The sequence below is a fragment of the Staurois parvus genome, unplaced genomic scaffold (assembly GCF_062004578.1).
Source record: "Staurois parvus isolate SC_StPar_1 unplaced genomic scaffold, SC_StPar_1.0 ptg000021l, whole genome shotgun sequence".
Classification (NCBI taxonomy): Eukaryota; Metazoa; Chordata; class Amphibia; order Anura; family Ranidae; genus Staurois; species Staurois parvus.
In genome coordinates, this window is record NW_028317817.1 from 3,004,746 (window position 1) to 3,020,682 (window position 15,937).

The following is a 15,937-nucleotide window of genomic DNA, read 5'->3' on the forward strand; positions in this document are numbered from 1 at the left end:
TGAATTACTATATGGGGAATTAATTACTATATGGGGGATGAATTACTATATGGGGGATGAATTACTATATGGGGGATGAATTATTATATGGGGGATGAATTACTATATGGGGGATGAATTACTATGGGGGATGAATTACTATGGGGGATGAATTACTATATGGGGGATGAATTACTATGGGGGATGAATTACTATATGGGGGATGAATTACTATATGGGGGATGAATTACTATGGGGGATAAATTACTATGGGGGATGAATTACTATATGGGGGATTAATTACTATGCTTACTATGGGGGAATATTACTATACTTACTATGGATGACACATACACATCATTCATCTACTCTTGGTCCGGCCCCTGGGTCCAATATATGAACCCATTGCGGCCCTCAAGTCAAAAAGTTTGCCCACCCCTGGACTAGACAATGGCACCCTGACTGCCTATAGGTATTGGGATGAAATCCTTGGACCCATTGTCAGGCCCTACACTGGTGCAGTGGGCCCTGGGATCTTCCTGGTGCACGACAATGCTCGGCTTCATGTTGTGAGAGTATGCAGGCAGATCCTGGAGGATGAAGGAATTGATACCATTGAATGGCCCCATCGCTCTCTTGACCTAAATCCCATTGAACACCTCTGGGATATCATGTTTTTGTCTATTCTGGAGTGGCCCAGTCAGAGTCCTGACCTCAACCCGATTGAAATGCTGTGGCATGACCTTAAGAGCGATTCACACCAGACATCCCAAGAATATTGCTACACTGAAAAAGTTTTGTGAAGAGGAGTGGTCCAAAATTACTCCAGATCGTTGTGCAGGTCTGATCTGCAACTACAGGAAATGTTTGGTTGAGGTTATTGCTTCAAAAGGAGGGTCAACCAGTTATTAAGTCCAAAGGTTCACATACCTTTTCCTCCCTGCACTGTGAATGTTTACATGTTATGTGCAATTAAACCATGGCAACATCTAATGTTTGCGTAGTATTATATTCAGCAGACTGTGTTCTTATATTGTTGTGACTTAGATAATGTTGAGAGCACATTTTATGCCCAATTCATGCAAAACTCCACGTAATCCCAAGGGGTTCACATACTTTTTCTTGCAACTGTACACACAGTATCTCACAGAAGTGAGTACACCCCTCACATTTTTGTAAATATTTTATTATATCTTTTCATGTGACAACACTGAAGAAATTAGACTTTGCTACAATGTAAAGTAGTGAGTGTACAGCTTGTATAACAGTGTAAATTAGCTGTCCCCTCAAAATAACTCAACACACAGCCATTAATGTCTAAACCGCTGGCAACAAACTTGAGTATATCTATTGGGAAAATGGCTAATTGGGCCCAATTTGGACATTCTCACTTAGGGGTGTACTCACTCTTGTTGCCAGCAGTTTAGACATTAATGGCTGTGTGCTGAGTTATTTTGAGGGGACAGAAAATTTACACTATTATACAAGCAGCTGCACCACTTTGCCGAGAAAGTTGTTGCAGTTACAAATGATGAGGCATTCTCATGTTTATTTCTTTTGTTTGTATTGATATGATGCAAAAAAGTGGAGAAACGAAAAGCCAAATCTGACACATTTCATGCAAAACCTCAACAATTTTAATTGCCTGCAATTCTTTTTTACATTCAGCTGTCAACGGGAAACCCGCTGACAGCTGAAACATTACTACTAAAATCTAAAAATATTTTAGTAGCATTTTTTTTGTGACTGCCAGCTTTTTTTTAAAAAAACATTGTGTATCTTACTGCATACTTGGTAAGATACCACTTAGTGAATTGTCTCTAAAATTCACATATACAGAGTATCTAGATTAACATATAAAAGTGTCAGTGTTGCAAAACAAGCATTAATAATCCCTGACCACAACAATCAAGCACTAAAATATTGAATGCATACAAATGTGCTCAAAGTCCATGAAAAAGATGTGTTCCAAGTCCATAGAAAAACAACTGAAACATGAACCAGTGTTGAAAATTTATTCTGTGAAAAAGTGCAGTCAGTGCTCCACCAGGTCACCCAAAGGTGTGCTTTTGTCTTTTTTCAGCCAGACTAACTATGTAACTATTTTCCAAATCAGTAGTCAAAGTTCTACCAGATCCCTCAAAGGTGTGCTCCCACCTGGTCATCTGACCATCACTACAAAGGTCAAAATTGCATGAAACAGCCCATACACAGGTCAACCAGATGGATCTAATCGATAGAGGAAAGGTGCACAATCAAGATGTCAGTCCCCAGCGGTTATCCAGATATTGAGCCTAACATGTCTTCCCACTGCAGACACTGCAAGACCAAACACCACCCAGAGATGGATAATGCACAAGCATATATACGCTCTCTTGTTCGTTCTCCCGAGTAAATAGGCTCCGCCATACGCATTTTGTCAGAATGTTATCATCAGGGGCATCATCTATCCATCTGGTTAACCTGTGCACGAGCTGTTTCATGCAATTGTAGTTATGGCCAGTTGAGAGCACACCTTTGGGTGACCTGGTGGAGCATTGACTGCACTTTTGCACAGAACGCAGTTTCAACATTGGTTCATGTTTCAGTGTTTCTATGGACTTTGAACACATCTTTTTCAGGGACTTTGAGCACATTTGTATGCATTAAATTTTTTAGTGCTCGATTGTTGTGGTCAGTGATTATTGATGTTTATTTTGAAACACAGACACTTTTATTTTGTTAATCTAGATACTCTGTATATGTGAATTTTGATCATTTTGGAGACAATTCACTAAGTGCTATCTTACCGCATCCAAGTATGCAGTAAGATACAGAATGTTTTTAAAAAAAAAAAGTTGGCAGTCACAAAAAAAATGCTACTAAAATATTTTTTTCAAATATATTTCAGTAGTGAACACGTGGTAACGTTTCAGCTGTCAGCGGGTTACCCACTGACAGCTGAATGTAAAAAAGAATTGCCGAAAATTAAAAATTAAGAAAAAAAATGGCATGGACCCCCCCCCATCTATACCGCATTAAAATTTAAAAATATCAAACCCTTATCTAAGCATGCAGCCTTGCAGGTCAGGAAAGGAAGGGGGGAGAGCGTGCCCCCCCAACTTCTTGAACCATACCAGACAACGTGGAGACAAGGGCTTTTTTCCCACAACCGTGGCTGGTGGTTGTAGGGGTCTGCGGGTGGGGGGGGCTTATTGGAATCTGGAAACTCCCAGATCCCCGCCCCCACCATGTGAAAAAAAGTTCAGTGTAAAAAAACACAGGAAGCAGTTTTTGATAAGTTCTTTATTAAGAAGAAAAAAAAATGTCCCCCGGTGTAGATCCATCGTCAATCATAATGCCCGCCGCTACTTCTAGCCTGAATAAAAAAGCTTGATGAAAGACGAAAGTTCCTGCCGCCTTACAGCCCAGCCGCCTGACAGTTGTTAAATAACTAAGGGGTGGAGCCACCTGGTGACCTTGCTGGGTGCTCCTGACCTTTCCCCTGTGACGTTATCGACTCAGCATGCCCCTTTCGATGGCATCACAAGGGGTGGAGCTACTTAGCTCTTTACATCCATCGGGGATAAGGTAAACCCAGAAAGCATGAGAAAAAGATTTGAGAGCACCATCTGCTGTCTACATTTGAAAATACAAAATGTTTATATGCAGTATATAATATTAAATTAAATTTTTATTCTCTTATTAAATAAGACTTAATAAAGTGATTCTAAATGTTACAATACAAAAAATGCAAACTTGTTCTACTTACCTGCACCGTGCGATGGTTTTGTGCAGAGCAGCCCCGATCCTCTTCTTTTTGGGTCCCCCGCCAGCGGTTTTAGATCCTCCTCCCAGCTGAGTGCCCCCCTATAGAAATCCTGTTGCTATGGGGACTCTCGAGCACGCTCGCTGCCGAGCCACGTTCCTGTGAATGGACATTGTCCATTCACACTTAAAGCTGTCTTGGCCCTGCCTCCACTCTCCTAGCAGCTCCCGCTGCTGCGTGAACCAATGAAGAGAGAGAGACCCGGGAAAGCTGTGGCTCCCATACACCTCGCTGGAGTGAGATGGAGCTAAGATAAGGCGGGGGGAGGGGGAGCTGGTTCCATAAGGTTTTTTTTTACCTTAATGCATAGAATGCATAAAAAACCTTCTGCCTTTAGAAACACTTTAATGATGCAAAATATACCCAAAAAGAAAATGGACATAGGTGGTGTTGTTCCTAGTGCTTAATCAGTCAAAGGTGGAACCTGATTGGTTGTCATGAGCAACATCAGCATCATTATTCCTTTGGTAAATATAATATTTCAAATTAGATTAATGGTGTAATGTTGTGTCCACCCCTTCTTTTACAGGGAACCAGGTAGAAGATTGGACATTTCAAGACAGTTTTCTATGCATGCAGACAGACAAATACACGACTTGCTGTAACCCAAAAATATGTAGACTGCTAGTAATGGCCTCTTTCAAAAACACAAATTTCCTCTCTGTAATGCTGACCTAGTCACTTCAGTACATTGAGTCATAAATGTAGAACACGTATGTGGATTAGTGGTTAAAACCACATTCTGACCTTTTGATTCTTGCTCTGTTTTTCATACAGTTAGCATTGTCATACACAGGTCAGCAATGGTAGTCCCCATATTCCTTCCAGCATTGTTTTTCTTTTGAACTCCCTTTCTAGCAATCAGTTTCTACACACAGGTCGGAATTCAGCCAGTCCAATGTTTCATTCCATGTGTGCCCAGCTTTAGTCTATGGAAAATGTGTCCATAACCTCTACTGTACGAAAAAGTGCTCTTCAGCTACCAGTCCACAACTATAGTGTGATCAAGGATCTATTCGGCTGGCTGAATCTTTAACAAATGTAGCAGTTTAGTTTTAGAAGTCTGTTGAAGGACCTGTCCGGTATCACTGTAAAAAAATATTTTTTTTAGAATTATTGACACATAAATGTGCATGCAGGGTTATGCACTGGCTTAATGTTCTGATATGCAGTACCCAGCACAGTAGGTTTAAGATGAGTGTGTTTAACTTGGTGATTGATGGAGAATGAAGGGTGAGCCCAACCCAAGCAAATCTGAATTTTGTTCATTCAGTTCACATCTTTAGTGATTCTCATTGTTTGGCCACTGGCAACAATATTAATCAGTGTGGTGTAAATGAAACGGCTTTATGCTCATGGTCAGATTTTTTAATGTGAGGGACAATATTCACATATAAAACCTTGGCAGTACTAAAGAGATTCAGTGTTAAAATGCAACACACATACATATATATATACATGTCAGTTGTCAGGACTGTGAATACCACTGATTTCAAATCTATACGAATTTCATTTATGTGACACATATTCCATAGAAATTACATCAGAATGTTGTGAATCATCCTCAAAGCAAGGAAACATGGCAATTACTTAATTTGACCTGTCAAAGCACTGCTGCAGTTTTAGATAACAGCTTTACTTTTGGTTATTAGCTTATGAAAAAGGAGCACTGTTTAGAATCATGACTGTAAGAGACAAAAATCACCAGTACACTTACATTAGATTTTATTATGTTATTACGGTACTTTGTTGTTGTGAGCTAAAATAGTACCTGCAGTGAATGTTAAAAGTGATTTTACAGGAACAGTCATTATCAAAAAAAGATACCCACAACCCATGCTGTTGAAAATCATTTAACTTTTTCAAAGTCAGTGTTAGTAAGAAGAGTGCATTTAGGCTGGAATGCTTTTTTAATGCCTTTTTAGTGTTTGGCTGTTAATCTTTGGTATAACTAAAAAGTAGGCTATTGTTTTAAAATGAGAAAAAGTTTGTCATCAGAAATATTCAAATGTGTTTTGATGGCAAAGCTGTTTAAATCTTCAAATCTCTATAACTGACAATTTAGACTTAATTTTCTAAACAGAGAGGGCTGCTAATGTAAAATAAAATGTTCCAAAGCTAAAATGCTAAATAATTAGTTGTGTGTGTGTAATGCAATGCTGGATGCAATAACTAAAAGCAAGTCATATACACACACAATAGACAGGTAGTCACACAGGTACATTTAACCAGCATTTACACCATTAATTATTCTCAGTGTGTGAAAGACCCTATACCAAATGAACACCTGCCCTGGCACATCATAGTATTCACTCGGCTTTCCAAAAAATAACAGAATCCAACTGCAATATTCTTGCACTGTCAAATCCTCCACTTTTATTATCACATGACAACGAGGAGGATATATCTTATAGTCATCACAATCTGCATAATAACACACACCAATAATAATGTGAGCATTTCAGCATGAAATAGACACTTCTTTTGACAGCATCACAGCATATAATTAATACATTACCAAAGCTATGGGAAGACGGAAAGGAACAGACCCCATCAGAACCATACTGCACAGGGGTTCACAGGGAAGCCGTAAACGCGACCCATCGATGAGCCCATATAGCCTTGGCAAGAGTCCCAGCATCAGAGCATCCCCTGCTGTTAGGAAGGATCCCATTGATCCTGTTTAAACTCCCGGCTTTTAAACCCTTTTCCTGACAGATTTCCCAAAGTGGGCGGGTGCCACACCCACTCTTACGTTATATGGCCAAAAATAAAAAACCTAAACATCACATTTATATTGGCTTGTTGGATATCCCATTCCCAAACCATGAGTATTTTTATGGACTTACCCCTACACACATTGCATTTATAACAGTCTCCTCTGTACTCTGTACTGGGAAGGCAAGTAAGGTACGTTATTTATTGGGGATGAAAAGACCTGCCTCAGTCGTCATTCCAATTCATTCCAAAAATGTTCAACAGAGATGAGCTGGGTTCATATCTGAACTCAGTATGAACCAAGGTCACCTGAACCCACAGGAAGCTGTCACATGATCACATCCCCACTAGCCAATGAGCTGCAGTTGGAGGTTCGTTGCCCTGCAGCTGCATGTAAAAAAATTGGGCGGAGATGCTGTTGACATCAATGACCTACTTTGGCCACGTGACTATATTAGAACAACAGGGAGTGTATGGACACACCTGCATATCTGAGTTTGACAGGCACACATGGGTGGGTGGTGCAGCCCAAATGCACACTGTCTGCATTTGGGGAGTACACTTGTCCCTACATACTTGCCAAACATGGATGTGTGGGTGAGTCTGTACAGCTGCTACATCTCCATTCACAGCACTAAACTCCAGGCAGAGCTTGATTCAAGCTGTACTGACCTCATTGACAATGTGAAAAAGGGCTTAAACATGCAGAGGGAAAAACAGCAGTTGAAGCTTTCTGAAACCAATATGCAAATTAGAAGATCGAATTTACTACTGCTTACATGGATACAGACTGTGGAAATATGTATTTGCCTGTGTAACTGAAGGTGCTCTTGGACATGGGTTGGGAGGTCTGACTAAACAGCTTCAGGTTAGGTTTACATTGCTGCGGTTTGATTTTGATTGGCCTTTTAGCAAGATTATGTAGTGCAACTTGGATGCAACTTTGATAAGGCTTGTATATTCTATGGGGCAAAATTGCACTGGAATCCCACCTTGGATGCAACTTTGAGCAAACTGGATGCAACGTTGATAAAGTTTGTACAGTCATGGCCGAAATTGTTGGCACCCTTGATATTTTTCCTGAAAATCAAGTATTTCACACAAAAAAGGTATTGCATTAACACATGTTTTGCTATACACATGTTTATTCCCTTTGTATGTATTGGAACAAATATAAAACAGAGGCAGAAAAGCAAATATGACATAATGTCACACAAAACCCCAAAAATGGGCTGGACAAAAGTATTGGCACCCTTAACTTAATATTTGGTTGCACACCCTTTGGAAAACATAACTGAAATCAGTCGCTTCCTATAACCATCAATAAGCTTCTGACACCTCTCACCCGGAATTTTGGACCACTCTTCCTTTGCAAACAGCTCCAGGTCTCTCTTATTGGAAGGACACCTTTTCCCAACAGCAATTTTAAGATCTCTCCACAGGTGTTCAATGGGATTTAGATCTGGGCTCATTGCTGGCCACTTCAGAACTCTCCAGCGCTTCTTTGCCATCCATTTCTGAGTGCTTTTTGACGTATGTTTGGGGTCATTGTCCTGCTGGAAGACCCAGGATCTTGGACGCAAACCCAGCTTTCTGACACTGGGCCCTACAGTGCGACCCAAAATCCTTTGGTAATCCTCAGATTTCATGATGCCTTGCACACAGTCAAGGCACCCAGTGCCAGAGGCAGCAAAACAACCCCAAAACATCATTGAACCTCCACCATATTTTACCGTAGGTACTGTGTTTTGTTCTTTGTAGGCCTCATTCCGTTTTCGGTAAACAGTAGAATGATGTGCTTTACCGAAAAGCTCTATCTTGGTCTCATCTGTCCACAAGACGTTTTCCCAGAAGGCTTTTGGCTTACTCAAGTACATTTTGGCAAACTGTAGTCTTGCTTTTTTATGTCTCTGTGTCAGCAGTGGGGTCCTCCTGGGTCTCCTGCCATAGCGTTTCATTTCATTTAAATGTCGACGGATAGTTCGCGCTGACACTGATGCTCCCTGAGCCTGCAGGACAGCTTGAATGTCTTTGGAACATGTTTGGGGCTGCTTATCCACCATCCGGACTATTCTGCGTTGCAATCTTTCATCAATTTTCCTCATCCGTCCACGACCAGGGAGATTAGCTACAGTGCCATGGGTTGCAAACTTCTTGATAATGTTGCGCACTGTGGACAAAGGCAAATCTAGTTCTCTGGAGATGGACTTGTAACCTTGAGATTGTTGATATTTTGCCACAATTTTGGTTCTCAGGTCCTCAGACAGTTCTCGTCTCCTCTTTCTGTTGTCCATGCTTAGTGTGGCACAGACAGACACACAATGCAAAGGTTAAGTGAACGTCTCTCCTTTTTATCTGCTTTCAGGTGTGATTTCTATATTGCCCACACCTGTTACTTGCCCCAGGTGAGTTTACAGGAGCATCACATGCTTGTAACATTCTTATTTATCCGCAGTTGTGAAAGGGTGCCAATACTTTTGTCCAGCCCATTTTTGGAGGTTTGTGTGACATTATGTCGAATTTGCTTTCTTTCCTCCCTTTTTTTGTTTTGTCCCAATACACACAAAGGGAATAAACATGTGTATAGCAAAACATGTGTTAATGCAATACGTTTCGTGAGAAATACATGATTTCCTGGAGAAATATCAAGGGTGCCAACAATTTCGGCCATGACTGTATATTCTTTGGACCAAAATCACACTGGAAAGTAGTACAGGAACCTTTTAAAAATCTCTCCATGCCGAGTTGCATTGATGTGAAAGGACACCATTGAAAACAATGTGATTTCCCTTGTCATGCAATTCTGTGTGACTCAATTCACATCTGAAAGCACATTAATTTGAACCAGGTTTTCAAGTGCTACTAAACCCAGGACCCTGCATTCGCTATATCTGGTCTCCCACAGTACCCAGAACATGGAAATTTAATTATTTCTGTAAATATAAACTGCTAAATACCTTTATTATTTATATATTATATAAATGTATTTATTATAGGTACTTATATAGCGCCATCAATTTATGCAGCACTTTACATATATATTGTACATTCACATCAGTCCCTAACCCTCAAGGGGCATACAATGTAAGGTCAATAACTCACATTCATATACTAGGGCCAATTTTGACAGGTGCCAATTCACCTACCAGCATGTCTTTGGAGTGTGGGAGGAAACCGGAGTACCCAGAAGAAACCCACGCAGGCACAGGGAGAACATGCAAACTCCAAGCAGGTGGTGCCGTGGTTGGGATATGAACCAACGACCCTAGTACTGACAGGCAGAAGTGCTAACCATTTAGCCACTGTTCTGCTTCTATCAGTGTCAGGCTGAGCACTGGTTAAAGCTTGTAGGAGGAGTTTTCATTTTCCTCTAACTGTCCTATGAGGCTATAGGAGAATTGTGTGTTAGCAAAAAAGGCTCAGGACCATTAAATTTGTCTGCAATAAACCCAATCTGCAAAAAAAATATATTTTGACAAAATCTATACAAACATGTGCAATGCATCCATAGATTCACTAAACAGTGTGTCTGAAATAAATGTCCATAACACAAGTGATCAAAAAGTCCCACATCACCAAAACTCTTGTGTTAGCAAATCAGTAGGAGTGACCAGTTCTTCCTCCGAAAGACCCCAAAAATGTGCTCCACCACATGATCAGCTGAAGTGCCAACTCACCGAATTGATGAGTCAAGATATATTTTTTTCTCACATTGGGTTTAATGCATACAAATTTAAAGGGCCAACATTTTTTTTCTTAACGCACAATGTTCCTATAGTTATAAGTGTGGTCCACACTTTAGAGGTGCAGCTGCCTTTGATTGAATTGATTCTATCTATTCTATGTTTTGATTTATCGTTTTATTTTATGTCACATATTTAGTACTTGGTGCTTTCTATTCCTATAATTTTTTTGTCCTATGAGGCTGCATGACCCCTGACCCTCTGGCTGGACAGTGCTTATTGGCCCTGTGCAGATCACATGCACTACCCCCCCCCCCAAAAAAAAAACCTCTCTAGGAATACATATCAAACTGAGCATGTGCAGAGTGCCTCCTAGGGCTCTGTACTATTGGATGGATTGGGAACTGTGGAAGGAGGGGAGGATCAAAAAAGACAGGATCAAACAGCCTTTTTACACAATGCAGAAGATTAACCACTTAGATTCCACAGTCAGTATAACAAGCATGCTTTACTGCATATGCAGACTGATTTTACTGTTGTGGGTTTAATAACAATTTAACCTACTAACTTTATTGGCCAAATGCAAATGTGTTTGATGTGCAAATTCAGTGTAATTTTTATCTTTTTACATCAGTTCGGGATGCTTCTGAGATCATTCAGAATTTGTTGCAGTTGACCTTCATCAGCTACTTTTGCATTCTCATAGACTTGTATGGGGAGAAAAGCAGCTCTGAAGCAAACAATCCTATCTACGCTGTCCCTAATTTTTTTCTCATTCTAAATGGTCTTTCCTTGTATTGACTTTGATAACATTCTTCTGGATTCATTTTATATTTTTTGACAGCTCTCAGAAAAAAAGACAAAATACTAGATGAAGAACAACATAGAATTCTGCACAATTAAATATTTTACTAAACAGTGATTGAATGCAGATGAAATGTGTGTGTATTGGAAGACTAACTGAGCACTAATCTGTGGGGATGTGTTTATCTCAACATCACTTCTGAAGTGATATTAGGCTGGTCATAGGGGGCAAGTGTCTCCAGGACTCACTGAGGTTCTTACCCAACTTTCAGGCTTGATATTCTGGATTCTTCACAGAAGGTTGAAGGTGCCCCAGTCGCACAAAGAATTCTAAAGACTAAAATCTCCTTAAAGTGGAGCTCCACCTAATAGTGAAGGTTCCTCTTTTAGGCCTCGTCCCCGCTCCCCATGAAGGATTGGCACCTTTGGGGAGTTGGGGGGTAGCAGGTACCCTATTATGACAGGTACCCGCTTTCACTTCTGCTGTGATCGCCTAGACGATTGGAAGTGGAAGTTCTCCCACCCCCTGCAGTCTTCTGGGACACATGACAAGTCCCAGAGGACTGTGGGACCATTCACAATGCTCAGCGGGCACCTGGCTGTGAAGCCGCAAGCTGTCACAGCCAGGTGCCCACATTTAAGATGTCGGATACACAGGACAGCCGGTGAATCCGTGGTGAGGACACTGCTGGATTCTAGGACAGGTAAGTGGCTGTTCTTTAACAGTCAGCATCTACAGTTTTTGTAGCTGCTGACTTTTATTTTTCTTACCAGATACTGGAATTCTACTTTAAGTGCCTCTGGCAGCTCGTTATTGCTCTTTCACGGTTCAGAAAGTACATGTTAATCAAAATGGGAAACAAATTTAGGTGTAATTATTGGACTGTCTATGGCCAGCCCTGGTTGATTAAAGGTTGATTTTTATTGTAAAAGGTAATAAATGTTAGTTTTGCCATTTCTGTGTCGTATATTAAAACTGTTCAGGCTATTCAGTAAAAGTAAGGAGTTGGAGTAATCAGGGTTAAAGTATAACTAAAAGCAAAACTTTTTTTAGTTTTGGATAAAGTGGAAATGGATTAGAACATTTGTCAGTTTTTATTGGTGTCTGTGATTCACCCTCTCTATTTGTCCTGTTTACCATTATCATCGAAAGTGAAATTAAAAGAAACTCCAAACTTCGAGTTGTCCCCAGAAAAGTAATAGAGGGGAAATTTTCCAATGGGGACACTATCCCACGTGACCTGAGGGTCCCCAAGGAATTTCCTTAACTTGCAGGGATTTTCTCTCTCTTTTTGTTTTGGAATGAGACAGGACGTGAAGGGAAATCTCCACAATGGGACATATATGGCAAAAAATAAACTGACGGGTTAAATTCCTCCCTTGCTCTATCCAAAATGGAAAAAAGTTTTGCCTATAGTTCTGTTTTAGTGAATATCTGCAGTGACATTGCCTACATGTTCTTGCTGCTTTGCCGTCCCACTGACTGGAACTTGGTAGGAAACTGCCATATCATTGTCACCAAGGAAACTTTGACCAATGATATTTGGATCAGTATTACAATTGAGTCACATAGTTTAAAGGTCTGCCTAAAATGATTGGGAAAAAGATGTTAGGTGACTCCACCTAAATAGTTTGTTTCATTTCATGTTGGTTGTTAACATTATTCTATGTGGGTTGATTGGTTCTAGCTTTAAAACAGAACTACGGGCACAGGAAATTTCATTTACCTAAATAAATTCCCCAATAGCCAAAGGATATTAATCCAGTTTGTGTGCATCAAATGCTTTTGCAGATTAAGTTAATTTATGTAAAAGTGGCATTGACGTCATCACTGTACTACACATAGTCTGTGCAGAGAGCTAAGCTGTAGTGGGATCCAGCTGGGCAACTCACTACAAGCCACCTATAGAAAACTACAGGAAGGGGCGGAGACAAGACCAATCACCCTGCACAAGGAAAAAGAGCAGCAATGACTGGTCATTATTACATGAAGCTGTTGCACAGATGCAAAGTTTTACAGTGGATTACAGCACAGATTTGGAAGAAATACAAAAAAAGCACATGAAGATTCAAGTACTCACATGCCTCTTGATTTAAGACACTGAGGTTCATTTACTAAAGGCAAATAGACTGCACACTTTGCAAGTGCATTTGCTCCAATGCTTAGTAATTGAGGTGAAACTTCACTTTTTAATCACTTCCTGCCCAGCCGTCTAATTGCTATAAGCTGGGCAGGACTTTCATCATTCTGGGTGGGTGGATGTCAAATGGCGTCCTCGTGGAATGAGCCTTGTACGTGGCCTTGGGTCTGCACTTCGGGCGCAATCTGTCACCGGCTGTGTCCACCACACAGCCAATCATCATCATGTCTTTTGTGTCCGACATAATGTTCCTGACCAGGACTACAGAGTTTTGGTTTTATTTTCATTTTCACATTTTTCACATGTACAAATATTTTCTCATTATTATTATTTTCATTTTTTTTACACACTTTTTCTCAGTGTACCTGCCTGCGTTTCTTTTAAAAATTTTCAGTCTTTTTAATTTTTAGAAAAAAAACTCTGTAAAAAAAAGATAAAAAACCTTAGTTTGGATACAGTGTTGCATGACTACGCAATTGCCATTCAAAGTATTGGCCTGGGCAGGAAGGGCTTAAGAGTGCCTGATATTGAAGTGCGCATGCAAGGAAAAAAAAAACAACAAAAAAACAGCATTGTTGCTTGCACATGATTGGATGATGGAATTCAGCGCGGCTTCCCCTCGTTTAATACGCTCTGGAGTAACTGCATTTGCATAGTGCACACTCTATTTGCCTTTAGTAAATCAACCCCAATATTTTCTTATCCTAGAGTTCAGATTTAAAAATATTGTAAAGTATATATTTCAGTTTCCATTGTCTCCTTTCCTCCTTGACTGTTATCCATTTCAAGATTCTCCCTCTTATTTTCTTGTCTCTCAAAGAAATTAACAGTTTTTGAAAATCATAACTCCCACTTACTTCCAGATCTTAGAGGATATACATTTAACATCTATACTTTGAACCCCTGGTAAAATCTGTAAGAACTGACTAATCTCTATATTAGTCTTAATCGTATTCTTTATAGTATCATGGGGCACTAACATCAAGTCATTGGGCTCAGCTCTCAAGTTTTTGTAATGACATTTCCTTGCTCTATTCCTTTCTTAGAGCTCATTGTCTCAGAGAGCCAGAAGTTTTTCATTGCTTCCCCATGGAACATCCAATTCTTCATCCCCTGGGAGCCAGAGGCATCTCGCACACAGCGGCCCCAGTGTTGTCACCATCACACATCACAAGTCCCCTGCAGCTGCCAGAAGATCCAAGAACCAGAGTCCTTCCCATCTACATGAAGTCAAAGAGGTCAGACAACTGCTGATTTCCATTTTTTTTTTTTAAGAAACATATTTCTTTATAGAACAGCTATTGATTATAGTGATATCATGACAGCTTTTTCATAACCATTCATTATGTTCATTGTCATCATTGAGTGAAACAGAAAGTCAAAGGTCCCAATGTCTTCAGTGCATTAGTAGAGTTTTTATGTAATGTATCATCAGATTTGCATAGGCCCAGACTACAATTTCCCTAAGTGAGCTGTTCATGGACCAGCTGCCTATGTTCCACAAAAACATACAATTTTCAGCTTTTTTGTATTCTGTTAGTTTAGGTGAAATACGACTTCCCACACAATGGATAAAATACCTGACTTTCACTATATTGTGGCTAAGCTTTCTAGCCTATTCAATAGTTTTCTAAATAATATAATATAATGGAATAATACCATAGCCCAACAAAAAAAAAATCTCTTTTCTTGGTGCTTTGCTGTTTAGACATACGCTTGGGTTTATTTGGAATGCCTATTCAGAAAATTGCAATAGCTAGACTGCATCAGCTCTAGTTTCCTAGATATGATCAAATTTATATAAATTTTTAGTCCGTTTTTTAAAAAATGTTGCTGATCAACTTGTTCTTCTGTTACCTAGTTTGTGTTTTTGCATGCAAGTTAGTAGATGTAGCGAGAGTGTTTACGTACTTCCAAAGGTAATTTTACATTGGAAACATTGGATTCTAAAGTGTAAGTTATTAACTTATTATAGTGGTTACGTAGGGCTCTGCTCAAAGACGGTGAATAAGAGTTTCCCCCGCTGGTGTTAGAATATGGGAGCAGGCATCTCTCCACTGATCCAGAAGTGTAAGGCGTGTAGAAATGAGATGACCCTCAAGACAGCCTGGTGCTCTAGAAATGTTAGTGATGGTATGTGGCCTCAGCCAGTGCTGACATGTTTCACTCTTCAGGGCTTGGTCACAGAGGTGGGGAAAATGAGCAGGACAGAGGTTTTTATGTGCATCATCGACCATGAAGAAAAAGTAAGGCAGGTGTGTGTGATGTGTGTAAAAGCAGATGCAAAGAGTAATGAGTAATATGGAAAAAAGCATATAAAATGAGATAAAATGTAGTGGGTAATGGAAAAATAAAAATGAATAAACAAAATAAAAAATAATAAAAAATAATGTGAGAAAATATTTGCGCATGTGAAGAATGTGAAAAATGAATATGGAGATAAAACATGAAAATAAAACCAGAACTCTGTAGTCCTGATCAATCCTAGGGTGGGGTGTCCACTCGCTCAATAATTGGAAATTATTGAGCAAGTTTATTATTGAGTAAGTGGACACCCCACCCAAGGGGGTATTCGTTTTTCTTTCCTCTGCAAAAGTGAAGTTTATTGGATTTTCAAATTAGACACCCATATCCCAAGAGGACTCAATTATGAGTGGGACATCACCCATTATTATAAATGATGTGGCCCCCATCCCTCTGTCCCACCTCCTCTGTTTCCCCCTCCTTTTCTTCCTACTTCTTTTTCACCTTCTCCACCCTCCCCCTTACAACTCACTCCCTTCTTCCCCTTCTCCCCCACCCTC

At 40.0% G+C, this 15,937-nt stretch overlaps 1 protein-coding gene across 2 annotated transcripts in view; it reads left to right on the forward strand.

Moving 5' to 3' along the window:
• Positions 1 to 15,937, forward strand: part of OSBPL10 (oxysterol binding protein like 10) — a 653,617-nt gene that overhangs the window by 268,262 nt on the left and 369,418 nt on the right. The window contains exon 4 of one of the 2 annotated variants that reach the window (XM_089690791.1): positions 14,180 to 14,371. The exons of the other annotated variant lie outside the window; for it this stretch is intronic. Coding sequence (XP_089546917.1) covers positions 14,180 to 14,371 — 192 coding nt within the window. The remainder of the gene's footprint in view (positions 1 to 14,179; positions 14,372 to 15,937) is intronic. 2 annotated transcript variants of the gene reach the window in all.